Genomic DNA, 26,238 nt, shown 5'->3' with positions numbered 1-26,238 from the left:
ATTCTATTAATTTTATCTGAAAAAATTTTATTCTGAATACAATACATATCAGCTATAAAAATGACCCCGGAGTTAATTGAATCCAACACTATGTAATATCGTAATTAAGGCTTATTTGGATTTTGATGATAATATTTGGTATGTCATACGATATACCAATTTTAATGCAATAATAATATAGTTTACTCAACACAATATTGGGAGTATAATAGTATATTATTGTTGGTGCAAGTTAATGATTGTTACAATGATCATGTTTCTTCCTGTGCTAACTTCAAATCAACAAGAATCCGAAATAGGACGGTGGATTTTGGGATGGGTTATAGTGGATATGAAATTTTTAGTAGAGGAGAGAATTCTTTTAATGAAAGTTAGAGTTGCTCAATCAACTTTATGGCCAATTATAGATTGTAAGATTATTGGTTGATTCAGTTGTATAGAAATTTGATAAAAAAAAATGTGTTTTTTCTACAAATTCTTTTATGCAGGTATTGCAGAAAGAGACTCTCTCAAAGAACATCACGAGTTACAGTTTTACTGATAGGATTTTGTGCGGTTATTTAAAACATTTGGTTTGAGCAGAATAGCAGAGTTTTCCAGAGTTTAGAGACAAGTGTTGAAGGAGTAATGATTATATCCTTCTTGAGTTATAGGGAATGGTGTGGAGTTGATCCGTTTGATTGTTGATGGCAATGCCGAAGATAACAATGGATTATACCTTTTTGTTTATATTTATGTCTTGTATTTTGTGGTGCTTTATTCCTTTCTGTTCCACTTTATTGTGTGAAGCTCCCTTTGTTCCAACAAAAAAAAAACTTCCATTCGACAAGGTAAAGATTAATCCGTCACAGATTTTAGCTTTATGTAAGAGCTTGTTTTGGACTAATAAATTGTTACATACACAATGCAAAATTCAAATCTTTCGATATTTATTTAAGTGAACCAACGAGTAACCTAACTACTCGATTAATTTTCAGTTTTTTTTTTTCATTAGTCCAAGTTGGTTAAGCTAATGATTTCTTTGTTTGCTATAAATTGGGCGGCGTTTTGTTTTTGGTCTTGGCCCAATTTTAGATGATAAATTGATAGTAGTGTCCAAGTTGGATGCATAGACTTCAATTCTTAGTGTAGCAACTGGGCCAACAAAGCCCAAATAAATTCAGCCCAAAATTGAAGTCATCCCAGTTTAGAAAAGAACATAGCTCTCCCTAGTCCCTATCCAATTTTTTAAGGAAGAATCTCCTTTCTCTGAGTTGGTATCTCTTAGGAAGTAGAAGTATATTACATGAGATTCTGACACACTAATCGAGAGATTCTGACACTTTTTAGCAAGTATTAAGATATTTATCTTTAGTGTTTTAAAAAAAAAATTAAAAATCGAAATAAATCTACACAAGATACACTTATGATTTAGATTATGTTCCCAAAAAAAAAAAACTAAAATTTATTTTATTTAATTTTTATTAATTATTACATAATAATTAAAAATATTAAATAAGATAAATTTTTATTGTTTTTAATTAATTTTTTTTGTTATTAAATATTTTTGTTGAATTAAAATATAATTTTAAACCTAATTTAAGAGTTAGACTATATCTCTATTTATATTAAGATATATATAAAATATATGCATATTTATAATCAAATTAAATTGACTAAAAATAGGAATAAAGGTATACAATATTCTTCAATATATTATATAAGAAAAAGAAAAACAGCATTTGAATTTTGAAGTTGAGCACTGTGACAGAGAGAGAGAGAGGCACAAAAGAAAACAAAGACATAACAGAAAAATCTAACTTCTCCGATCACACCCCAACAGAACACGCGTCTCTTCCTTCTCTTTCTCTTCTTGAGTTGACTGCGTATGATTCTATTAATATCTTCTCACTTCTCACACACCAAAACAAAAACCCTCTTTAGTATAAAAATCACCCTCATAATCAAATCATATAACTAAATTCATCAACATAATCATTCTTTTCCCCTGTCTCTCTCTCTCTCTCAAGATCTTTCTTTTTGTTTGTTTTTGTTTGTTTTTTTAGTTAATTAAAACCCATCCCCTTTTTCTTCGCTCTCGATTCAATTCCCTCAAAAGGGTCTCCAATTTCACCTTCAAAACCATAACTTTTTCTCTCTTTTCCCCAAATTCTTCACGGGATCCTTATAATAATAGCACCTGAAAACAGAATTAAATCCCTAAATTGAACACACCCGGCTTCGATTCTCACCAAAGGGGCTTCGATTGCACATTCAAAAAGCGGAATTTCCTGATTCCGATATAGATGGATCAAAACGACGAGGCAATTGCGAAAACGGCGAACTCGATTCCGTTTCCGTCGCTGAACCATTCGGCGTGGCTTGAGATCAGGCTCTTCTACGTCCGAATCTCGCCGTGCCTCGTCGACGCCGTCCCCGACCACCTCGTACTTCGCCACCCGCACCGCGAGATCGGCGTATCCCTCCAGATCAACGGTTCTCCCGTTCCGGCGGCGACAGAGGCGGCGCCGCTCACTCTTCGTCGTGACCGCGTCGACAGGGACTCGGCCGAGGTGACATACGTCAGCACCGATAGCGTGCGCGCCACGGGGAGCGTGGAGTTCGAGGTTTACGAGAAAGAAGGGTTGTTGTTCCTATGCGGGTCTTTGGAGCGTGTGGAGAGTCAATGGGGAAGTGTGGTTCCTCCTGCGGGTTCTGGTTCGGGTTCAGGTTGGAGCATTGAATGCCACGTGGCGGCTGGTTCGGTTGGGTCGGGTTCTTCGGCGTTTTTCAGGCCGAAACTTGGGGTTTCGGCGCCTTCGATCGAGGTTTATGTTGCAGGGTGTTGCTCCGGCATGCCGGTGATTCTAAGCAAGACGATTCAGATGAGTCCAAGGAGGAGGGTGCCAAGGCATTTCACTTTAGATGCTATACCTGAAGATGAAGAGGTGATGGAGAAGGAGCACAAGGGTGTTAAAGCATTGGTACCAAATGGGAAATTGCAGGTACTTTTTCTTGTGTCAATTTTGTTCTAAGATTTTTCAATTTTGAATGATGTATTGGATAGTTAGTTTACAAATTATACAAAATTGGATTAGGGATTTGGGAATTAATCCAATAGACATTAGAGAGGAATGTTGGTGTTTTGTTTTGAAGATGATAGAATCTCGTCTTAGGTGGTTTGGATACAGAAACTATGGAGAGGAAAAACCATTAGAAAGGTTCTAGGTTTTAATAGTTTGAAGATAGGGTTTATGATGGTGCAATGTAAAAATTGTTTGATTTCCACATAGTGGAGTAAAGGCTAGGTGGTGGTGGTTGTTTTTGATGATGAATTATGGATGTGATTGGAAGTGCTGGCGTCTCAGATGATTTTCTGTGTAGGTTGTCAGATTATTTAGTTGGTTTGCTTTACAATTAGGAGTGTCTGTTTCTTTATATTTTATAAGCAATGCTTCTGCAAGTATTTGAATCTCCGTCGGATGATTCCTTAACTGCTTGAACGTGTTTAGGAATAACATTAGTGTGATTATTTAGTGATTTTGTTTGTTCCTTTGCATGGAGTCATGCTTGTGTTTTTTCATGCTGGGTAAAGTCTGAGTTGCGCGTGGAATTTGAAGAATCTGTTATTGCACATGTCGATTTCAAGCCATATGCTTGTATTTTTTATGACTGTTCCTGCCATCAACTGGGATCACTATTTCAAGCCATATGTTTGATTGAATGCAGTAGCTCCTTTCTCATTGGTTCATATGCTTTTAGTGCCATGACAAAGAATTTTAGTTTTCTACTTATGTCTCATAAATTCTCAACATTTTTTTTGTGTAAACAACCGACCGGTACTATCTTGACCAATCACCTTGGATGCCAATACCATTCCCATAGGTGTACCTTAGCAACAACTAGCATAATGTTTATATTTGTCTCACTTAATCATCAAAGTAAGCTTTTTAGCTTTTCACTGGTCAACATGTATGCACCACTAGTTCTTAGTGTTTGGTTAGAGCACAATTCCCGCATTTTTAGTGATAGATTTTGGACAAGCTATTTGGAACTCCTGATATTAATATTAACATGGATGATACTTGTGCAGATAACAGGGCCGGATGCCGATGACTATGATCCTGATGGTAAGATGATGGGCCATGGTTTCTATCCTCAAGAGATGTATCTTGGCGAGGACGGACAACTTTCGTGGTTTAATGCCGGTGTTAGAGTTGGTGTTGGAATCGGCCTTGGGATGTGTGTAGGGATTGGAATTGGCGTTGGTCTCCTCATGCGTTCCTATCAAACGACAACCAGGAACTTTAGAAGGAGATTCTTCTGACCGGTAACAACAAATTCCGTCGTTCTAGTTTCAAGATAAGCACAAAAAAAGAAAAATAAAATAGCAAAAGGAGGATACTTTGTAGCTCCGATCGATGATAATAGGACTTTCCTATAGATGAAAGTGTCAAAAGTAGAACCCCCAAGAAAGCAAGAAATACTTGAATGCACAAAATGTTAATTTTGTAGATAAGTGGAGTTTGTGAATGGTTTTGTTCTATAGCCTTGTCTTGCTGATATATGTTGATGTATCACTGTGGTCTGTTGATTTTACACTGTGCTGTAAATTCTATCTGATCCTCCACCATAATAGATATGAAAAAAAATAGAGAAATACAAGAAGATTGTTGAGGGTGTGGTGTGTGAGAGTTACTGAGTTTTGACACTGAGCATATGTATCCGAGATTTTATTTGTTTATTAGTCTTGTAGATATTATATATTGTTTAAACAATTTTAGTCTTTAGAGCTCAATTTTTGCAAGCATTTATAGTGTTTGTTCCCAACTTTGCATGCTATGTATATGGAAAAAAATTATTCATCAAACTCTCAGCAAGTCTTAACCATTTTGATAATTTTTATTCTCATTTTTTTATACATTAATATAGGTTTTCTGCATGTATACCTCACCATAGCCCATAGGACAAGGTTATTTGATCAAGTTTTCTAGTTTTATTTGAATATAGTGATGAGATGAGGAAGTGATTTTGGAATTGGAAATTTTATTTGCCTTGAAATTTCAGATAGCTTTGTTCCATAGACATGACTAACAAGGCTTTTCAAGGGAAAGTCTAGAAATATGGTTAAGTTTCTGTAATCTCCATTTTACCAAAAAATAAAAATAAAAATAAAAGTTCTTACTTCTACCTAACTCAACTTTTCATCACCTTCTTTATTGTGCTCTATGGTAATTAAGAATATAATTATTTATTATTATTATTATTATTATTATTATTATTATTATTATATCAAAACCAAAACAATGGTTTAAAAGGTAAAGTATATTTTTTATCTTTGAAATTTGGTAAAATTTATAAAAATACTCTTAAGTTTTATTGTTTTAATTTTATTCGAGAAGTTTTCGATTTGCATGAAATATACTTCTGATTGCTAATTTTTTTTTAAAAAATAAGACCAGTCCAATAAAATGCATGAAATTATGCTTGATTTGCTTGGGTTGAAGGTTGTTCTTGTAAAATTGTTGTTGAATTGGTCCTAAATATTTTGAAAAATTAGTGGTTAGAGATATATTTGATTCAAATCGAAAATTTTTAGGACAAAATTAAAACAAAATGAAACTTACGAATATTTTTAACATTTTTGCCGAACTTCGAAAATAAAAAATATACTTTATTCTTGTTTAAAATATGATTTTTGAAATAATGAAAGGAAAAAAATAGTTATTCCATTCTTAAATTTTTTTAAAAGTAACTGTTAATTTATTCTTCCCAAAGTAATTTTCTCAAAAGCTTATATCACTCTCAATTGTTTTAGGCTTTTAGCATTTCTTTAAAGTACAAATGCAATTTAAATTTCGGTTGAATAAGTTATTCTAAACATTAGTCCAGTAATCAACTCATTTGTCCACTTCAAAAGTTTTTTACCTTGTACATATAACAACCGTTAAGAATGAATACTAGAATAAGATCAATTGAACACTAGTGAATCTCGAAAGGAAAAATGACTACTTACTTTAACTATATGAATAAATTAAGAATGAGATTAATCTGAGAGACAGATCAGAAGCATATATATATGTTAGTAACTTTAGACGTTCAAATTTATGGGACATGAAAGTGGAAAGACACACACTTTGCTTGAATGCAAAGAGTGAAGGCGTAATTATGAAGCATATGGCTTAATTTTTATGGGCCACCCAAAGTTGTAACCTCGTGATTGATATGACTTTTTTGGACCATAATATCATGTGCAAATCAATGGAATCCTCATTTCCTTGGGCCCACATACCATTTGCTACTGTCAACTCAAATAAATTCTTGTTGAAAAAAAAAATAGAAATTCTACTATTTTCATGATAAAAAATGAGTTTTTAATTATTTTTAAATCAAAATAATAAAACTTACAAATAACAAAAATTATAAATTTAATAATAATTAATTTTTTTCACTTAATTTTTTTCCATTCTAGAATACCCTCTCTCCCACCAAAAAAGAAAAAAAAGAAAAAAAAAGAAAGAAATTCCACCAAACTATTCAAACTTTTGATTATTCATCCTAAATTTTTCTTAGCCATTGTTTTGTATAATAAGTTAAAAAATATCTAAACATGCATGTTCATAAGCTAAACGCAAATCCTTTTAAATTGTAAACTATTTAGTATTTATCATTCAAAGTTTGTACCAATAGTAGGACTTAGGCCTAGATAAATAGTTTAATTAAATTTTTTTTAATAAAATAGTTTAAACAATAAATAACTATATTAAGTAATTTATAAATAAATTATTTTATATTTAAATTTTTAGTTCTAAAATACTTATTTTATAAAAATATGATAAAAAATAGTAGTATTATGAGAAAAGTCTTTTTTTTAACTTTTCTATAAACTCCTAAATAAATTCTTAGAAAGCTATAATTTAATTTTAAAAATTACACCAGACATTAATACTACTATTTTTCTACTATTTTTTATAAATCAAAAATTCAAAAAAGATTACTTTTAAAATTTTTCAAACGAGCCCTTAATCTTGCTATAATTATCAATTGACATGTCTTACTTTTATGATTTTCAAGAGATGAATAATAATAAAAATGCATGAAAATTAATTCAATCCGAGTGAATCGATTAATACCTTTCCCACTCTTATTATCTAAATGTTAAGTGGCCTTCTTGGCCTTCTATAAAGTTGAGAAAAAATAATAAAAATAAAAATTATTCTTAAAACTTGTATAAAAGAATAAGAGTTATTTATAAAATTTCAAACTCAACTGTAAACTTAATTAAAAAATTATAACTAAAGATAAAATTACTGACATATATAAAATCAAAAATTTTTTAAGTATACTAATATACCGATATTTTAATAATTTTTAAATGTTAATTTTAATTAACAGTTAAAAATTATTAAAACAATACATTTCAAAGTTTTTGTATAGAACCTATCAAGTTCAAGTGTAACTCTCTTATTAATTATTATATCAATTGTGAATATAAAAATGGAGCTATGATTCTATGACAATACCTATTTCAACAGGATTAGTTATCCTTTTGTAGTTCTAGACAAAACTAGAAGTCTAGAACTCTTCAAAGTGAAGGTACTAAGCTTTGTCCGGTAACTCCTATATATAAATAGTACAAGGATAGGGGTATAAAGGTAATTTCGTACCTCACTGAGTCCTCAATGTTCACCACCACATTTATCTTGTTTCAATATTATATTTTGCTGTCAGAATCTTAGTATCTCACCCACATGACATTTCCAAACACTACAACTTCTATGTGTGAGACAATAATGCCTACATCTATAAATTGGAAAATTATTAGGTGTTCTAGAAATATTGATTTAGTTATTAATTTAATTATATATATATATTTTGTGATAAAAAATAATAATTAAAATTATTGAATTATTAATATTTTTAGAATATTTAATATTAACATTTTTTATATATTTAATATTAAAATGATTTAGCTAATAATTATTTTTAAGATATAAAAAATACTCTTTTTTCTTAAAAGAAAAAAAAAAGGAAAAATTCCAGATATATTAAAAGCTTCTATTTGTCGTTTTTTATTTTTAATATGGAGGAGAGTGTAGGTGATACAACGTTATGGAGAATAGGGGCGCTTTTTATGAATGTAGTGTTAAAGGGGTTAAAATCGGATCGAGGAATTTAGAGTAAGAAATTCGGACGGTCCAATTAGAGGGTATCTACAAAATATTTTTTAATAAAACTCAGAAGATCTTATTTGATTTTAGAAATAAAAAAAAAAAGACAAAAAAGTCTAAATAGAGGGTCCGTTTTGATTTTAAGAAAAAAAATAAAATAAAAAATCTAAGCAAAGGGTTCGTTTTGATTTTAAGAAAAAAAAATTAATCAGACGGTTCGATTAATTACTCCTAAAGTTCAAATTTTCCATCCCTCACAATTTCGACCATCCGATTTGGTTACCCAATTTTTTTTGCATAGAATTCAGATGGTCCGATTTCTTCTTCTATCAGGTTTCATTTTATCATTCATGTCGATACATAACATACATATGATTGGCATATCTAAATTAATGAGTCTCTATTTGTAATGAGAATTTTTTTTATAGTTTTAAAATTAATATATAGTTTTGGATAGACTTTGCAGCATATAGTGTCTAGTAAATTGTAGCCTTCAGAAGCATCCAAAGTTCCAAACCTTCCACGTTCTAACCTTTAAAAATTAATTTTTAATTTTTCTTTAGCACCTTGTTTATTTAATATTTTTAATAATAACAATAATAGTAAAATAATACTAATCATGGATATACTTGTATTAAAGCAAGTTGCAACATAGATTATTTTGTTGACACATGGAAAAAAAAGTTGTTTCTTAAGCTAAAATTTATGGAGCCTAAAGTTAAACCTTCTCAAAGCTAAAGTAATATACTTTTGATCACATTGCATTTCTCCTTACGTTTCAATTACCCCACAATTTTAATTATCACTTTAGAATTCGGATATACTGTGTTAAAGACTATTGGATATTAATATTATTATATCATTTTCATTCAAAATATAATTAGTCAACTTAGGATCTTTGAAGCTACGCTTCCATTCATATAATTACATTATTACAATGTTTTCGCCATGGTAGCAGCATTAGTTTCTAAGTTTCAAGTTGTCGTATTAAATTATGAGCAAACTTTGGGTTATTACTAGTACTTATTAATATATATCACTTAAGTTGATACAAATTGTGTAATTTGTTTTATAAAAATATTTTATATACAATAAAAATTAACTAAAATACTTGTAATGGACGATAATTAAATTTGTTTATGATAATAAAATAATAGGGTAAAGTATTAAATTGGTCCTTACGTTTGGGTGTAATTCTATTTTAGTCCTTAAGGTTTAAAGTGTTCTATTTAAATCCAAAAAAGTTTTATTTAACTTCAATTTAGTCACACCGTGAGGTTAAAGTTAAATAATTAACGAAATATCATACATGATAGCAGTACAAAAACAAAGTCGATAATCTGGATAATAAGCACAAGTTTCAGAGGCATAAAATCAACTGTGGATGTATCAATACATTTATTTATTATTCTCCATAGTTCTATGAAAAATATTTCATTTAAATTATAAAAAATTGATAAATAAATATAATGATGTATTCCTAGTTGATTTTGTGCCTCTGAAACTTGTACTTATTCAGTTATTCTCCAGATTATCAACCTTATTCTTGTACTGTTGTCATGTAGGATATTTCATTAATTATTTAACTTTGACGTCACAGTGGGACTACATTGAAACTAAATGAAACTTTTTTGGATTCAAATAGAACACTTTAAACTTTAAAGACCAAAATAAGATTACGCCTAAACATAAGAGACTAATTTAGTATTTTATCCTAAAATAATATAAAATATCAAATACTTATTTTAATATTCAGTAATTAATTGATAACTAATTTTTAATATACATGTAACACCATCGTAAATATTTTATGAGAAATTAAAACTAATCAATCCAAAATATTTTATGAGAAATTGTTACGGCCTGGCCCAAAACTCGCGCGGGTCGACCCGACCCGAGTTCTCGCCGGCCCGATGGTTCGCCCTCCACCCGACCCGAACACGTGTCCCGTACGGCTTGTGCACAGCCGTGTGACAACACCCTCGAGAGTGTGGGCCCGCCCACTGGAAGGGCCCACTACTGGCATGTATATAAGGGGAGACTGGCTCTCCCCCCAAGGTACGTCACATTTCATACATCACTCTCTCCGCCTGCACATATTCTGACAAGGGCGTCGGAGTGTCTTTGCAGGTGGCCCCCCCCTTCTCCATCAGAAGTGCTCGGGACCTCGCTCACCCGGAATTTGGAAACCGCGACCAGACGAGCTATCCCATCAACCGAAGCATTGACCTCAGAGTCCTAACCCGAAACGTCCGGTACCCGACCAACCGAACAGAAATTAAAGCTAATCAATCCAAAATATTAGATGACTAAACCAAAATATTAAATATTTAAATGAGTCAATCATATTTTTCTCTCTTGAACATTTTATAATATTTATATAACTAGAGCCTAAACTCTAAAGAAATAAAAACATAGTGAAATAGTTATATATATATATATATATATATATATATATATATATATATATATATATATATATTGATATGGAATATTTCTCTTACCTATCTATTCCTAACACGTTTTGAGCCTAATTTACACATACCAAGTTTATAATATAAAGGATAAGAAGAGAGAACGTCCTAATTAGGAAGTTAGGCATTGATACAATGCATTCAAATCACTAAATAGTTTATTTAGTAGGAAACATTATCAAATTCTTAGAATTGTAGGCTAAATACCATGCATCAATGCATATTTTTCTTAAATGTGTAATTATTATTCACTAATTAAATATAAACACAAATGTAAGGTATGTCATCATATTAAATTACATAGCCTTATATGTTTAAAATAATTAATGATTAAATCAAATAGGAATACATAATGTCAATTTATATTTATTTTTTTTACATTTACAATATATGAAAAAAAAATTAAAACCTATTATATTAAACTAAGCTTGTGACTAGCCTTAAGAATATATGACATGAGGAATTCTTCTTATGACTCTCAATTTCATAAATTTTTTAATGAATATAACAAATTAGGACCATACTTCTTCTCTTATTTTTATTTTTTTAATGATTATGAGAAAATTTATGTTTCATAAAAAATAAATACTAAAACACAAAGTATTCTCTTCATTATTTTATAATAGTTGTAATATTTTTATTTGTTATTTTCCAAATTATTAATAATATTTACACAGTTTCTCTTTTATTTTTAAATAATGATATAGTTTTAAGAAATTGAAGTAAAACATCGTCAATAAACATAATTTTATCACCTCATATAATTTTTACCATTACCAAAATATTTTTGGTTTCTCTTAGTATATATATATATATATATATATATATATATATATATATAATATTTTTTAATTTTTATTTAATATAAATATTATTTATTCGTATTAATAAGTTATAACTCAAATAGTATAGTTTTTCTATATTCTTCTAATAGTAGCGAGTTTAGGGTCACTCTTAATTTTAGGGGGGAAAGAAAATTGTTTGTACGTAAATTTCCAAAAAGAGAAACCGCCACGGCCACTCATTATATGTATAGAAGCCATGTGCTGAGGGTATTACAGACATTTCACACCGCCATTTTCCTCTATAAAACCTGAGCCTCCCATTTCGATTCGAGAGAAACGAAAGATTACGACACACAAAAATTTGCGATCCAAAAACGATAACGGACATCAGAAACAAGCAGACGCAGAGTTTGTTGGAAAACCCACTGACACAGTCACACACCCTAAAAAGAAGAGAAGGAAAATCTGAAACGCAATCGGAGTTGTTTTTCGGTTTTTGGTTCTGATTGAATTCTAAGGGTTACTTGATGGTGTCGGTGAATCCGAACCCAGCTCAAGGATTTTTCTTCTTCGATCCTTCTTCGTCCAATATGGGACTTCCCGGCGTTAATCCGATGCCGCCTCCGCCTCCGCCGCAGCATGCTCCGGCAACCGTGCCATCAGCTGCGTCTTCCGCCGTTAACGTGGCGGAGGATCCGAGTAAGAAGATCCGGAAACCCTACACGATTACTAAGTCTAGGGAGAGCTGGACCGAGCAGGAGCATGACAAGTTTCTAGAAGCTCTTCAATTGTAAGTTTTTTTAAATTCTTTATATTTTCGGTTTTAATTGAATATAAAAATTGGATTTTTATGGTTTTTGGGATATCTGATTTTGTTTGTGTATTAGGTAAAGTTTGATACTGGTTAAATGTTTGGATTAGGATGAAGATGAATGGTGAGAATTGGTTATTTCTTTAGTATCTCTTCCCCACCACCTCCTACTTCCCTAATTATTGAATTTTATGGATAATTAAGATTGTGTGGATTGGTGATGAGTTTTTGGAATTTCAAAAGTTTTTTTATTGAATTTTGTAAAATTATGTTTGATATAGCCGATTTCAGGGAAGTAATAAAATTTCTCCCCCTTGTTGAAAGTTATCTCAGGAAGCTTTAGATAATAGATCATATTTTGAGCTGCAAGTGAGCTAAATCTAAACCAAATGTGTGTTTTTCATGTTGATTAGCGAGTTTGATATCTCGTGTGATGACTTTGAACTCATTGAATGATAAAAGGAACACGTGGTTGATTGATCATGTAAAAATGATTATATTGTTAACACTGTATACCAATTTGGTTCTTGAATTTGGGGTCTCAAAGTCCTTTACTTATTTCCTTCTTCCTTATATTGTTTATCACAGTTTGGTTGCTAGGGTTCCCTGCCCCCCCAGAAAAAAGTATAGGTTTTTTAGTTTTTGAGGGTTAAACCGTAGGAACTGTTTGGTAGTGACTAGTGAGCCTTAGAGGATATATGCATCCCTTGTGAATGCATAGCATAGCGCTGCAAAAGTGTGCTTATGGAGTTAGTGTACCTTGTACTAGAAGTCCCCCTTTGTTACCGGATATCTTTACTGTGAGTCAGCTCCTCCACATCACTACCAAAACCATTGGTGCTTTCAATCTCACACCTCTGTGAGCTGGGATTGCACGAAATCTGCTTCTGAAACATGGAGCATAAAATTATTTTCTTGTTCTTTATAATTTAAATAACTAAGATTCTGCTAAAATTAAGAATTGAAAGAAATAGGTTTTACAAGTCATGGAATCTTTCATTTCATACAAGTATCAGAAAATTAGTCATTGATTTGAGTTTTAGGCAAAGCCATAGGATTGGGATTCACCACTTTTATGAGATTGAATTACGGTATCCAAAAAAATTGGTGCCTGTTATAATATTTGTGTTATTTTCTTGATGGTCTTGTTTTGCTTATTTCCTTCTATATTTCTCTTGATTGGTTTCAGATTTGATCGTGATTGGAAGAAGATTGAAGCATTTGTCGGCTCAAAAACTGTTATCCAGGTAATTATTATTGTTACTGAAAAATAAAATTTAGAAGAGCAGAGAAGAAGTTACTGGTGATTGCTGGATAGTTTTGGTTTCTGTCTAGACAGTGAGAATGATGTGACTTTATATTTTGTTCGTTATTTAACATGATTATTTATTTTTGAATTCCAAATTATGTATTTTGTTAAATTTATTCAGTTATATGTGATGATTGGTGCTATTCACTTTGTTTCTTATCTTTTCCCTTAAAAACAAATCTATTTACAGGCATAGGAATACACACTTGTAATTTGTACGTGCTTCATCAATTTTCTTCTTTTGAAATGTCTAAACATTCATTGTGTGGTCTTATTTCTATCCTCTCTTCATCCTTCCATGAACAAATGTAGAATCAACTTTGCTTCTCCTATTTCTTGGCAGATACGGAGTCATGCACAAAAATATTTCCTTAAAGTCCAGAAGAATGGAACAAGTGAACATGTACCTCCCCCTCGGCCAAAGAGAAAAGCTTCTCATCCATACCCTCAAAAAGCTCCCAAGAGTGGTTAGCATCTATCTACATTTCATGCATTTCTTGTTTCTTTCTGTTGCGTAGTATTTAAATTAACACTGGTTTCTACTTCTGCATTTTATCAGCTCCTACTGCATCCCATGTCACTGGGCCATTGCAATCTTCCTCAGCTTTCATTGAACCTGCATACATTTATAGCCCGGATTCATCATCTGTGCTAGGAACTCCAGTAACCAGTGTGCCTTTATCATCTTGGAATTATAACACCATGCCACCAAGCAATGTGGCCCCAAGCAATGTGCCACCAGCAACTAAAGGTCTTTATTTTACCTCAATGCCACCTTTTGACATTTCAATATTAAAATATGAGGGGCTTTTTGCTGAACTTTTTGTTTTGACAGATGATATGGGATTGGCTGGAGCTGGACAAGCTGTCCCTCTTACTTGTTGCTATAGCAGCAGTAATGAGAACACCCCTCCAACTTGGCCAAGTAACAATGGGTTTGAACAAAGAAACCAGACCAAGCCAATTAAAGGTTGGGATGGTACTTAAACTGCAACTAATGGTTTTTGGTTCTTGTTTTTGCATCAATAGTGTTTGAATTGTGCATTGTTGTCATTTGTTATGCATCTGTTTCATACTATATATATTTTATGATGATTGATTGTCCTGTTGACAAATTCATCTGTTCTATACAGTTATGCCAGATTTTGCACAAGTCTACAGCTTCATTGGCAGTGTATTTGATCCCAATTCTACTAATCATCTCCAGAGGCTGAAACAGATGGACCCAATAAATATGGAAACGGTAATTATTCTCTAGTCCTTCCCTTGCCTTGCCTCCATATCATTCCTTTTTTTCTGCAGTGTGTAAAGGTTCAAGGTTACAAGGGAAGTCTGATATTATGGTTTAAATTCATGGCCCCTCTGCTCGAGTTATTCACAAGGCTCTCTTTTGCAGGTACTGTTGTTGATGAGAAACCTCTCCATGAATCTAATGAGTCCTGAATTTGAGGATCATGTAAGTTTTGTTTCCCCTTTCCAATGGTACTTCTCCAACAGAGTGACTGTGCATGTCGATTTTTTATTGTATTCTTCAATCATTTGATAAAAGATGAATCTATTCTGAAGTTTAGTGCATTACTTTGTCCATTCTATGGTCGAGTTTTGTCCGGTCATTTTCCAGACTTTTCCAGCATCATTTTTACTCTCATCCTGCGTACTATAATATGGTGTACTGAGCTATTCTCTTGTTTCCCATTTTTTTAAACAATGCAGAAGAGGTTGCTTTCGTCATACGGAGCCAACTCTGAAGAGGCAAAGTTTGTCAATCCTTGCAGCAAGTTGCTCAAATCTGAGAGTGCTGTTCTAACTGCTTAAGGTGTTGGCAGATAGAACATTTTCTGATGCATACAAAATCAGACATGTGAGAAGGTGGAAAGCGACAGAAGGTTTTGCTAGAAGAAGAAAAATGTAGGATGCAGATGCAAACATGTGTATATAATACCGTATATATAGTTATTTAGGCATATGGTTAGGACCTTAGGTAAGGAAGAATCCTTGTTAGGAGGCTTGAATGTATATCCTTGGAATGCCTTGGACAATTTGAGTGTCTTTGTTAACTTCTGGAGGCTATGATGTACAGTATGTTGAGTGGTTTTCAGGTTTTGTGTGTTATGCTTTGAAAGCTCTCCTTTCTACAATGTAGTATATACAAGTAGGGACTTAGGATTGTGTGTATGGTGGTGTATATAAACCAATAAAGCCATGCAGCTTTTACTTTATGGTTTCATGCATTTACATATATTTTACATAATAAAAGTTTGTCTTGTTGCCTGGTCTAAATTTCTGCTGAAGTTGATTAAGCAGCTACTCGCACTTCTGAACAAAAAGGTCATAATTTCCCTAAAATTTTTCTTGATATGAGGGGAGACATTCTTATACTATTATTAGGTTATAATTTTGAGTGTTTTAAATTTATTATAATTACCAGTTATTGATGAGAAATTGGTAGTTGAAAGATTAAATTTACCTGAACAGACCTTTTTTTCTTAGAAAAGAACATTAGATGTTGAAGAATGAAATATGATTCCAAGTCCTAGGATCCTAGATTCCTTAGTACCATGTAGCCAAGCATCTTAGCATTTTGGTATGGATTGTAGCATGTGCAATATCGGTGAGAAATAATTTCCACCAGTAACATAAGAATATTCCAACATTATTGTACCGGGGTTGTCTGGATTCTCTTCATTTTTTTCTCCCTTGCTTTTTAGACCCTCATGAATCATGATAATTCAAGGTCAAATTTTCATTTCATTCAATAACTTCTATCTTTTCAGATATTGATTGAGTTCTAAATTGTTCTTTTGGATTATAAGAACAACATAATGTAAGAGTATCAATTGAGACTCTATCTTCATTGTACCTTCAACAAACTAGTGAGCAATTTTTTTTGCGGATAACAATTCAAATAAAGATGCCTTGAAGTACTTATCATGAAATGGGAATAATGTAGATACTCAAAAACATAGCTTTAAATTGAAGGCAGCTACTCCAATGAAGATGTCAAAAACATCTTTTTATGATGATCTTGGTCTAAAAAGTGTGACTTATTTGTTTTGCCAACTTTAAATAAAAATAACACTTTTATAGTATATGAAAATTAAGCCCTAAAATCTATCATCTAATGGTCACAATAAAGTATTTTTATATGAAGACAATTATGAAATCTTTATTAGAGTATCCACCTACACTAAAACCTTTATACAAGTAGCATCTCTTAGGTAGCGTTTGTTTTGAGGTACTGACACAGAGACTGAGAGACTGAGACTTAGTATTATGTTTGTTGATTCAGAGACTAGTACTAAAATTTTTTTCTCTGTTTTCAAAATTTTAGTATTTCAGTACCTCCAAAAAGTAAGGACACAGGGGACTAAAATTTTTAGAGATGGAGACTGAAACTTTAATAACATTTTATACCTAAAATACGCTCATTTCAATTAATGAATTCCAATTTTACCCTTTGTGCAAATTAAATTAGAGTTTCATTCTTGTTTCAATTTCTGTCTCCCATTTTGCACCAAATAGAATATTGAAATTTATTTCCATCCCTGTCTCTTAGTCTCAGTCTTTCTGTCTCTATCTCTCCACCAAACGGTACCTTAAAGTACTGATTTTTTTTTTCTTTTTTGGTATCCATGGATCAAAACTCATGTTTTTTTTTTTGTTGTGATGGAACTCTCACCAATATTATGGACAAAACAAGTAAAGAACAAGAACTGAACACTAAAGCTCACATTATTTTATTGATATGCAGACACATTTTCAATTGGTTCCACAATTTTACACTAATAAAAACTAGCTTAGTCACTACCAGTTTGTTATTATAGGTAGTTACTACTACAAATAGAGCTGTTTAGCACAGACTTTGGAATATTAACTATTGTCTTTGTTATAGGGGGATCCTCAATATTTTTCCCTAGTTGTTTTATGAGCTGAAAAATCTGCTAATGAAATGTTTAGAAATGGAAATCAAAACTTAAGGGGACTTGAATCCCTTATCCGTATTTGACATGAAAACTTTTAATAGTTTGACAAGGTTAATACTTAAATCGTTTTATTTACATTACTTGGATCAATTGAAAGCATGTATGGAAGTTTGGTTAAACTCCAAAATCGTAATTTGAACTGAAGTCAAAGAAAAAAGTTTATCCAAAATCATGCATTGAATTCATCCTCCAATGATGATTTAAAGCTAATGCTAATTAGACATAAATAATACAAGAAATACACAGATAAAAACAAATATATTTGAACAAATCTTTTCATATACATAGTTAGAAAGCAAATCTCTTATCAAATGCTTAAAGGATATCATCTAAACTATCAACTATCTAGATTTTGTTGGTAAGAAAAAATACATGATTGAGTGATAATATTAAGTTTTATATACTAACCATCTATTAAAAATAAATTTCTTATTTTCTCATGACTTACTGACATGAATCTATAATCTATTAGATTTTTCAAACAAACATGCCTTGTAGCAAATTTCATGAATAAATTAAATAGAATTAAATATTACTCATTTACAACTTTTGAAGAAAGGTTATATTTCGACCATATTATAATAAATTTTCGTAAATCATTGGAATGTCTTATGGTTTACTTTTTTTTTTTTTTCATGTAAATCGCTTCGAAGTTTTACTATATATATATATTTTTTTCATGGAAGTTTTATTTATGTAATTACTATATATATATATATATATTTTTTTTTTTTTTTGGTTTACTCAAACGGTATCCCCCAACCCGACAGGTTAAGGACTAATCCGTTGTGGATCTGAACTCCATTTAAAGGTCTGTCGCTAGCCAATGAGTTGCTGCATGCACAAGGCGGGATTCAAACTCGCGATACTTACTTAAGCGGACGAGTGAGCTGACCACCCGACCAACCCAAGTTGGTTACCATATATATATATATAAACTGTTTTGTGTCTTAACTCTTAAGTAAAACAGATGAATGGTGTGTTGACCCGAAAGTCCAAAACACAATTGGGTCAACCCAACTCAAAACCTTAAACCCAAAACCCATTATATATAAGCGCATTGGAAAACTAGTATCAGCTGAAAAAAAAAAAGATCTTCCCTTTGCTACTTTTCTTCTTCAGATACTTCAGCCATGGCGTTCCCTTATATGGAAGCTGTTGTCGGTGAGCTCCTTCTTCTTCTTCTTCTTCCCTCCTCTTCCTCTTCTCTCTCTGCAATGGCACTGTCGTAATTTTCCATTTCCTTTATTACAAGCTAGGAATCGTTTTCAATGAGCTGCTGTTAGCTGTGTTGATAGAAATTTGTTTCATTTATTTCATGGTATGAGAAAGTTTCCATTTGTTATGAGTTTTCATGTGAATGACTTGTGGGAAGCTTAGGTTTTTCTTCAACTTTTATGGGTTCTGAATTCAGGGGTTATCATAAAAATTTAGGGTTTTTCTTTTTTTTTTTAATTTCTCCCTATAAGGTGAATTTTTTTTTTCTTTAACTTTATGAGGATTATGAATCCTTCAATTTTAATGGGACCTGGGAGCTACGTGCATTTCTAGGAACATTTGAGCTAGAAATGTTGAGTTTTATGGATAATTGATATGAGAAAAAAAAAGGCAAAACCTTGTGATCGATATACTCATAATTCTATATGTTCATATCTTTGTGGGAGTTAAATAGTGCATAGTAGACTAGTAGTTATAACTTCTAGCTAGAGTGAACTGAATTGGTCAAAAGCCACCCCTTGCAAAGTAATCAAACTTAAAGTTGACATAAACATGAATCATAAAGCTCATTTTGTAAAACTGTAAGACTCAATTTATGGACCTAAACTGGGAAATGAGAGTTTGATAACATTGTGGCCTTTTTTTAATATTATTTTTCCGATGCGAACATCATTGCCTTGTATTGCATTGCTACTCATTTGAGTGTTTCTTATAAATTAGCTGGCTTTGGTAGTAAGATGAAGTCCTTAAGCATCTTAAACCAACATAGAACATGTTAATTATACACTCAGTGACAATCTGCAGTGTTTTCTGGTTGCAGCTTCAAATAAATCAGGAAAATATCAATTAGAAAACGAAAAATTTGTTGGCAATGTCATATCAAGTGTTAATTCTGTATGGATTTACCCCAAATCAACCAATGTTGTGTATGACTGTGGTAGTATTACATGTCAAAAACATATAGGATATACCTGATATATGTTTTTCATCTGATCCATTTTCAGGGTTTATGATCTTTATGTACTTCTTTGAAACCTACTTGGATATACGACAACATAAGGCACTCAAACTTCCTACTCTTCCAAAGACTTTAGAAGGCGTAATCAGCCAAGATAAATTTTTGAAATCCAGGGCCTACAGTCTTGATAAAAGGTTTGTCATTTTGTTTATCTGATATTCATAGGTCATCCTGAAGTTTGCTTCTATAGTTTTATGTGTCTTGTTAATGTTCTTCTACATGGAGGTTTATTTACCTTTTTCAGCTACTTCCATTTTGTTCACGAGTTTGTAACAATAGTGATGGACTCCACAATCTTGTACTTTCGGGTGTTGCCCTGGTTTTGGAAGGTAAAAGTTCAATTCAGTGTTTTTTATGAAACCCAACATAGCAACTATATCATGGGTCTTGACCAATTAATCCTATTCTTGATTGCAGAAATCAGAACATTTGGTGACATTAGTAGGTCTGAATGCAGAAAATGAAATATTGCATACCCTAGGTTTTTTAGCTGGTGTCATGATCTGGTCACAGGTATGTACAAAATGCTGCAAGACCTTTGATAGAAATAAGCTTTATTGATATCAATATTTACATCGTATATTCCATTCCAGTTTAAGTTTCTTTGGTCCATCTTGCAAAATTATGGAAATAAAGAGAGATGCAAACCATAAGAATTGAGTTGTTGGAATGAGATACGGCAGTGTGTTGAGTGTTACTTCCAATAGAAAATTGCCACTCAATATTCAAAGCAAATCTACTTGTGTTGCTCTGTTGTATTTAAATGAATGGTTGGCAACCATAACCAAAAAGCAAAAAACCTCAATGTTGCAAAGATGAGAGTTATTTTTTAAGGGTGGTCACAAATGACAAGAGAAGACCAGGAATAAGACCAGTAGAAGCCTTATTAAGGTGTACAACAAAACGAAAAGCTGTTCGAATTAGAGGTAGAGGGAGGCAAGGAAAAATTATTGATGACATTTAAGAATGACTAAGGTTGAATGGCTTTGCAAACACGATTCACAAGAGGACTCTGTTATTGTTCTTATCATGTATTCAGCCCTTAGTTGGAGAAGGCCTTGTCGCTTTTGTTGTAGTGTTCAATTCACATCTTATATGCAAATGAATGACCTAAGCTTTACTACTCGTTTTTACAGATAACTGATTTGCCTTTCTCTCTGTACTCAACTTTTGTGATTGAGGCCCGTCATGGTTTTAACAAGGTTCATGCTCTTCCTTTGATCCTCTTGTATTCTTTATTGTTTTTTTAAAATTATCTTTCTGTTTAATGTCTTATTTTTCTAAATGATAATATTGACTAGCTTCTATACATTTCATCTTCATAATGGTTCATGTTGTTACTTTTTTCATCTATTGTACAGCAAACAATATGGTTATTCTTTAGGGACATGATCAAAGGAATGTTGATAGCCATTGTAATTGGTCCACCTATTGTGGCTGCAATTATTGTAATAGTGCAGGTAAGATCCTGATCGCTGTTGAAACAGCCATCACGTGTAAACTTTTTGTTGCAATATTTACTGTCATACTTTATCTGTTATTTCTGTTATTGTAATTTTAGAGTGCTTATATTCTATCTTCTATAATATTTGCAGAAAGGAAGTCCTTACCTTGCTATCTATCTATGGGGGTTCATGCTTGTTCTTTCTCTTGTGATGATGACAATTTATCCAGTCCTGATAGCTCCACTTTTCAACAAATTCACCCCAGTTAGTATTTCAAAATATTAAATAATCTTTTAAGAACAGTTTATGAAGGTGCAATATTTTATTTTTGATCACCATTCCCTTCATGTTTTGCTGGGGACCAGCTTCCGGATGGTACACTCAGGGAGAAAATTGAGAAACTTGCTGCCTCTCTCAAGTTTCCACTAAAGAAGTTGTTTGTTGTTGATGGATCAACTAGGTCAAGCCACAGCAATGTAATGATTGAACTCCTCGAGATCTGCTACTCCATTTCCTTTTCCTTTTCCTTTTTATTTGTTTATTTATTTATATGAGGATGGAACCACCACAGCTAAATAGTGGCATAGGCTACAGGATGTTTTTTTTTGCCCTCATTTTTGTTGGGCTTTTAAATTTTTCTCAATATATCATTACATATATTGCAGGCCTATATGTATGGATTCTTCAAGAACAAGCGGATTGTCTTATATGACACATTGATTCAGCAGGTTTGAGATTACTGAGTTTTAAAAATTATTTTCATGTTTGTGATTGTTACACTTTCTTCTGTGTACCTGTGAAGCTTTATGTAGTTATTTCTTTGAAAATCCTTCTTGCATTATTTCATGCAGTGACTTATTTAATAAATCTGGAATCCTTCTATGCATACGGTTGTCTTCTACTTATTGACTTGGTTTGGGAAAGTTAGTCTAGTTTAAGCTTGCATATTGAAGATCATAGCACTAATTTTTATTGCTTTAGAACTACTATATTTAAAAACTGAAGAACCATATGACATGACATTATCACTGGGAGACCAAAATGCAGATTTACTTATCATGTGATATATTAGGAATTTACAGTTTTTTTCCTTGTATTTGGCTACTACCATATGGAGGGCCTCTTATCCCTCATCCTCACCCCCCAACAAAAAAATTACTTTTTATCCATCTTAATGAAATTCGTTTATTCAAAAAAAAAAAAAAATAAATAATGTGCTGTGTCCTTTTCTTTTGTGTTTGGGGGCACGTGAGAGAATTGTGGAGGCCAACTCATAGTGACAAAAGCCATATAAACTAACAAATGTTTGCAAACATTTCGGGAATATATTATTGATATCATATCTTTATTTGTATAGTAGTTGGTCATGGTTGATGTTCACATTATCAATTGTTGTTTTACAGTGCAAAAATGATGATGAAGTTGTAGCTGTTATTGCCCATGAACTGGGGCATTGGAAGCTTAACCACACTGTGTATTCGTTTGTTGCAGTGCAGGTCTGTGTAGTAGCATTCTTTTTCTCATAGAACATATTTACTTTAGTCTTCTCCTATCACATTGCTTTGAGCTATTCATCGTCGAGTTGACTATTTTGCCTGATGTATTCTCTTCTGATTGGTACAGGTTCTTACACTATTGCAATTTGGCGGATATACTCTTGTGAGGAACTCAAGCGACCTGTTTCGAAGTTTTGGATTCGATACACAGCCAGTCCTCATTGGACTAATCATATTTCAGGTATTTTTCAAAACCATGGTTGAGTTGAATAGTATAGCTACTTTCTGTCTGTCCATTGAAACCCCAAAAAAGACGAAGCATGTTATAAAGAAGCACTATAAAAGATGGCCACATTAATACATTTTTTTTGGCTAGTTTACAAGAGCTCGTTCACTCGAACCTCCTTGTTGACATTTCTTTAATGTAGTGTTTCAAATTTACTTAGAACACCTTTGACATTTTCTTTTACCTGGCTTTATTGGCAGCATACTGTAATCCCCATCCAGCACCTTGTGAGCTTTGGTCTGAATCTCGTGAGCCGATCATTTGAATTCCAGGTTACTCCCTTTCCTTATTCAGCCTTGTGTTACAGTGGTGATGTTCTTGTTTTCTGTTTTCCAGTTTAAATCTCTCTCTCTTGTACTTATGTGTATCATCATCCAATGCAGGCTGATGCTTTCGCCAAGAAGCTTGGATATGCAGCTGAACTACGGGCCGGCCTTGTGAAACTACAGGTAATTCTATCTATTTGATGTTCTAGTTTCATATAAATGTCTGTTTATGAATTTCGGCGATACATCTGATTCATGATATACTTAACATTTTATTCTTTGCTTGAAATTATGCAAAATTAATCAGTACATGGGTTTTGTTCCTGGTAAAAGATGGAGTAATCTTGAATCTTTAGTGCTGCATCTGATTGATTTTCTAATTGTGACTTTCAGGAGGAGAATCTATCAGCCATGAACACAGATCCATGGTACTCTGCATATCACTACTCTCATCCTCCTCTTGTTGAACGGTTGGCTGCGATCGATGAATCAGATAAGAAGGAAAAATAGGGAAAACAAACTATAGGTGAAGAGATTCAAAGCTTCATTGTACTCTAACTTGCAATGATGAGTGCTACAATTTGTTTGTGTAGTATATAGGTTTCAATAGCAATGCTTTGATGCAGAGTTCAAAGTTGAATCTAAATGATTAAGGCTCAGATTAGAGTGAGAGGAAAATAGAAATGCCTTGGCTGTGAAATGAAACTGAATTGAAGGCCCTTTTGATGTCTTAGCATGCTATTTTTTTAATGACTAACACCATGCCTTAAAAAAGATTATTTAATTTCTATAGTTCTGAATTTTGAGTAGTCTATAAGATTCTCTACTTTTCAGTTTCTGATGAAATTATTTAATGAAAGTAGATTACATTTACATTTACATTTCATTTTTAAATCTCAATTGATTGATTGAATATTCTTGCTCCTTTAAGTGGATGATAGTAAAGCATTGACAAAAAAGAAACCTTATCTTAAACCTCAAGTCTTCACTAGACAACATGGGAACTTCATAAAGTGATGCTCCTTTCTCATTCAAAGCAGTGGTTTGAACTTCACCTATATGATCCCTTATGTGTCCTTAATTGGCTTCCAACTTTTTAAAGAAAACACCAGACATCTGCTTCATATCTTTTATGACCTGCCCTACTTAGATGCTATCTATATCTTCCTTTAATTGGTAGCATCTCATTACTTTTGAGTTATTACTCAAAATGGCCTTTAAAAAATTTTACTCCTGATTCAATTTAACACTTCAATTTTCAATTATCCTAAATTGTACTCTAAAATTTTAACGCATGCCTCAAGTTGGCCCTTCCGTTCATTCTCGTCACTGGAAACCTGACCCGACGTTGTTTTGCTAGTTGTTCCAAAACGATGTTGTTTTGCTCTCCCTCTTCTTCTTCCTCCTCCTCAATCAACCATAGTTTGGGTACTACTTCGAGCTTCAGAAACTTCAGTTATGGTCTCATCCTTGGCTTTAGACTCATCTCTTCTTCTTTTTTCTTTTTTCGTTCTTCCTCTGTATAGCCGCTAAATCTATCACTCGCACTCTCCTTTTTTCCATGGCTTCTCTCCAATCCATTTTTAGTGATCAAGTAATCATCATCACCTTCATCCACATACGCATGAGCAACTTCTTCATTCACAACAACCACAACCTCTTCTACTTCATTTCACTTCAAAGTTCAAACTGATTCTTAATTATCATTATTATTATTATTATTATTGAAAAAGAAAATATAGAATGAGGGATAGGGTTCTGGTGCAACACTACAACCTCAACTCATCCTCTTCCTTCATCGAGAGTTCCCTCCACGTTCTCAAAGCCGTCGATGCCAGAACCACTGCCCCCTCCCCCATTGACCACATTGCCGACCCCACCTCGGACTCCGGCACATACGATTCTGTCGCTACCGTCGTGAATGCTGTTCCACTTTCATGTGATTTATGTGGCTGATTTAGAGGCTAATTATTCCGGCCAAGACAAAATGGGTAAGAGAAAGAACAGGAAGATACAGTATAAGGAGGAGGAGGAGAAGGAAGGGGCGACGAATGGTGCATGTCGGTGCAGTGGCCAAGGTTGCACGATCCAGAAAGAGATGGCAACAATTACGAATACGCAGTGGTAGAAGGATGTTGCAGGAGCTTCTTGTTGGTTTGTTTGGATTTGGCACATTGGAAATTTGAAATAACGAAGGATCAAGGAATTGGATTTTTGAAAAACGACGTCGTTTTTCTTGTGCCAGTGTCAGATGTCAACTAAATTTGCCACGTCATTTTTCCAGTGACGGAAATAGATAGAAGGGGCAACTTAAGGCATGTGTTAAAATTTCACAGTACAATTTGGATCAATTAAAAATTCAAAGGTTAAATTAAATCGAAAATCAAATTTTAGAGTTCATTTTAAGTATTAACTCCATTACTTTTAGTGTTATTTCTTGTGACCTACCCCACTTTGTCCCACATTCTTCAATATTTTCAGTTATTTTATTTTAATTGTTTTTTACTTGTGTTTTTGATATTTTATATTCGTTGTGTGTTTATTATTTCACTATCTCATATTCTCATTACATATATTTTTGTACCCATGGTATACTAAATCCAATAATTCAATGAGAATTATATTTTATTCTATAATAATAAAATACCAATAAGACAATACAACAACAAAATTTTATCCCACTAAACAGAATCGACTAAATAAAATACCAATTATACAATAAATATAAAAGAAATTTAGTCACCGAAACATTTTTATTTTTTCCCCCTCCTATCTAATGCATTCTTGAAAAAGCACTAGACTTTAGTGGCCTACACTATATGACATAATGCATGAGATTTTACCACTGAACCACTTGCACCTCAAAAAACATACCTTAGTGATTAGTGAGCAACTTAATCAAATTACATGAATAAATTATATTAAAAAAATTTCATAGTTGATCAGCAGTAAAATTAGTGGCAAAGAGCACCAAATGGAGCTCACTTTGTCTAGTGA

At 32.6% G+C, this 26,238-nt stretch overlaps 3 protein-coding genes across 6 annotated transcripts; all 3 read left to right on the top strand.

The window, feature by feature from the left end:
* Positions 1–1,723: 1,723 nt before the first annotated feature.
* On the top strand, positions 1,724–4,777 carry LOC112726353 (uncharacterized protein At1g01500). Its single transcript, XM_025775710.3, has 2 exons — positions 1,724–2,984; positions 4,073–4,777. Exons 1-2 carry the CDS (start codon positions 2,286–2,288, stop codon positions 4,304–4,306), a joined length of 933 nt encoding a protein of 310 aa, XP_025631495.1. The 5' UTR covers positions 1,724–2,285; the 3' UTR covers positions 4,307–4,777.
* A 6,759-nt stretch (positions 4,778–11,536) lies between these two features.
* On the top strand, positions 11,537–15,809 carry LOC112726352 (protein REVEILLE 5). Of its 2 annotated transcripts, none has more exons than XM_025775708.2 (8): positions 11,537–12,199; positions 13,410–13,467; positions 13,873–13,996; positions 14,089–14,280; positions 14,365–14,499; positions 14,663–14,772; positions 14,926–14,985; positions 15,243–15,809. In XM_025775708.2, exons 1-8 carry the CDS (start codon positions 11,937–11,939, stop codon positions 15,342–15,344), a joined length of 1,044 nt encoding a protein of 347 aa, XP_025631493.1. In that variant the 5' UTR covers positions 11,537–11,936; the 3' UTR covers positions 15,345–15,809. The 2 variants fall into 2 exon arrangements, with proteins under 2 accessions (XP_025631493.1, XP_025631492.1); XM_025775707.2 differs by having other exon boundaries at positions 14,365–14,508.
* A 2,323-nt stretch (positions 15,810–18,132) lies between these two features.
* On the top strand, positions 18,133–24,120 carry LOC112726349 (CAAX prenyl protease 1 homolog). 3 transcript variants are annotated; one of them, XM_025775704.3, is made up of 14 exons: positions 18,133–18,676; positions 19,735–19,882; positions 19,993–20,077; positions 20,166–20,261; positions 20,885–20,950; positions 21,110–21,208; positions 21,344–21,457; positions 21,559–21,669; positions 21,859–21,921; positions 22,597–22,689; positions 22,817–22,930; positions 23,176–23,247; positions 23,359–23,424; positions 23,635–24,120. In XM_025775704.3, the coding sequence occupies exons 1-14, from the start codon at positions 18,646–18,648 to the stop codon at positions 23,749–23,751; spliced, it is 1,275 nt and encodes a 424-aa protein (XP_025631489.1). In that variant the 5' UTR covers positions 18,133–18,645; the 3' UTR covers positions 23,752–24,120. The 3 variants fall into 3 exon arrangements, with proteins under 3 accessions (XP_025631489.1, XP_072066177.1, XP_072066176.1); XM_072210076.1 differs by lacking the exon at positions 23,359–23,424 and having other exon boundaries at positions 23,176–23,273; positions 23,598–24,120; XM_072210075.1 differs by lacking the exon at positions 23,359–23,424 and having other exon boundaries at positions 23,176–23,281; positions 23,598–24,120.
* The last annotated feature ends 2,118 nt before the right edge of the window (positions 24,121–26,238 follow it).

The sequence above is a fragment of the Arachis hypogaea genome, chromosome 12 (assembly GCF_003086295.3).
Source record: "Arachis hypogaea cultivar Tifrunner chromosome 12, arahy.Tifrunner.gnm2.J5K5, whole genome shotgun sequence".
Classification (NCBI taxonomy): Eukaryota; Viridiplantae; Streptophyta; class Magnoliopsida; order Fabales; family Fabaceae; genus Arachis; species Arachis hypogaea.
Note: the sequence above shows the minus strand (reverse complement) of the source record. Positions and strands in the feature narration are given on the sequence as shown.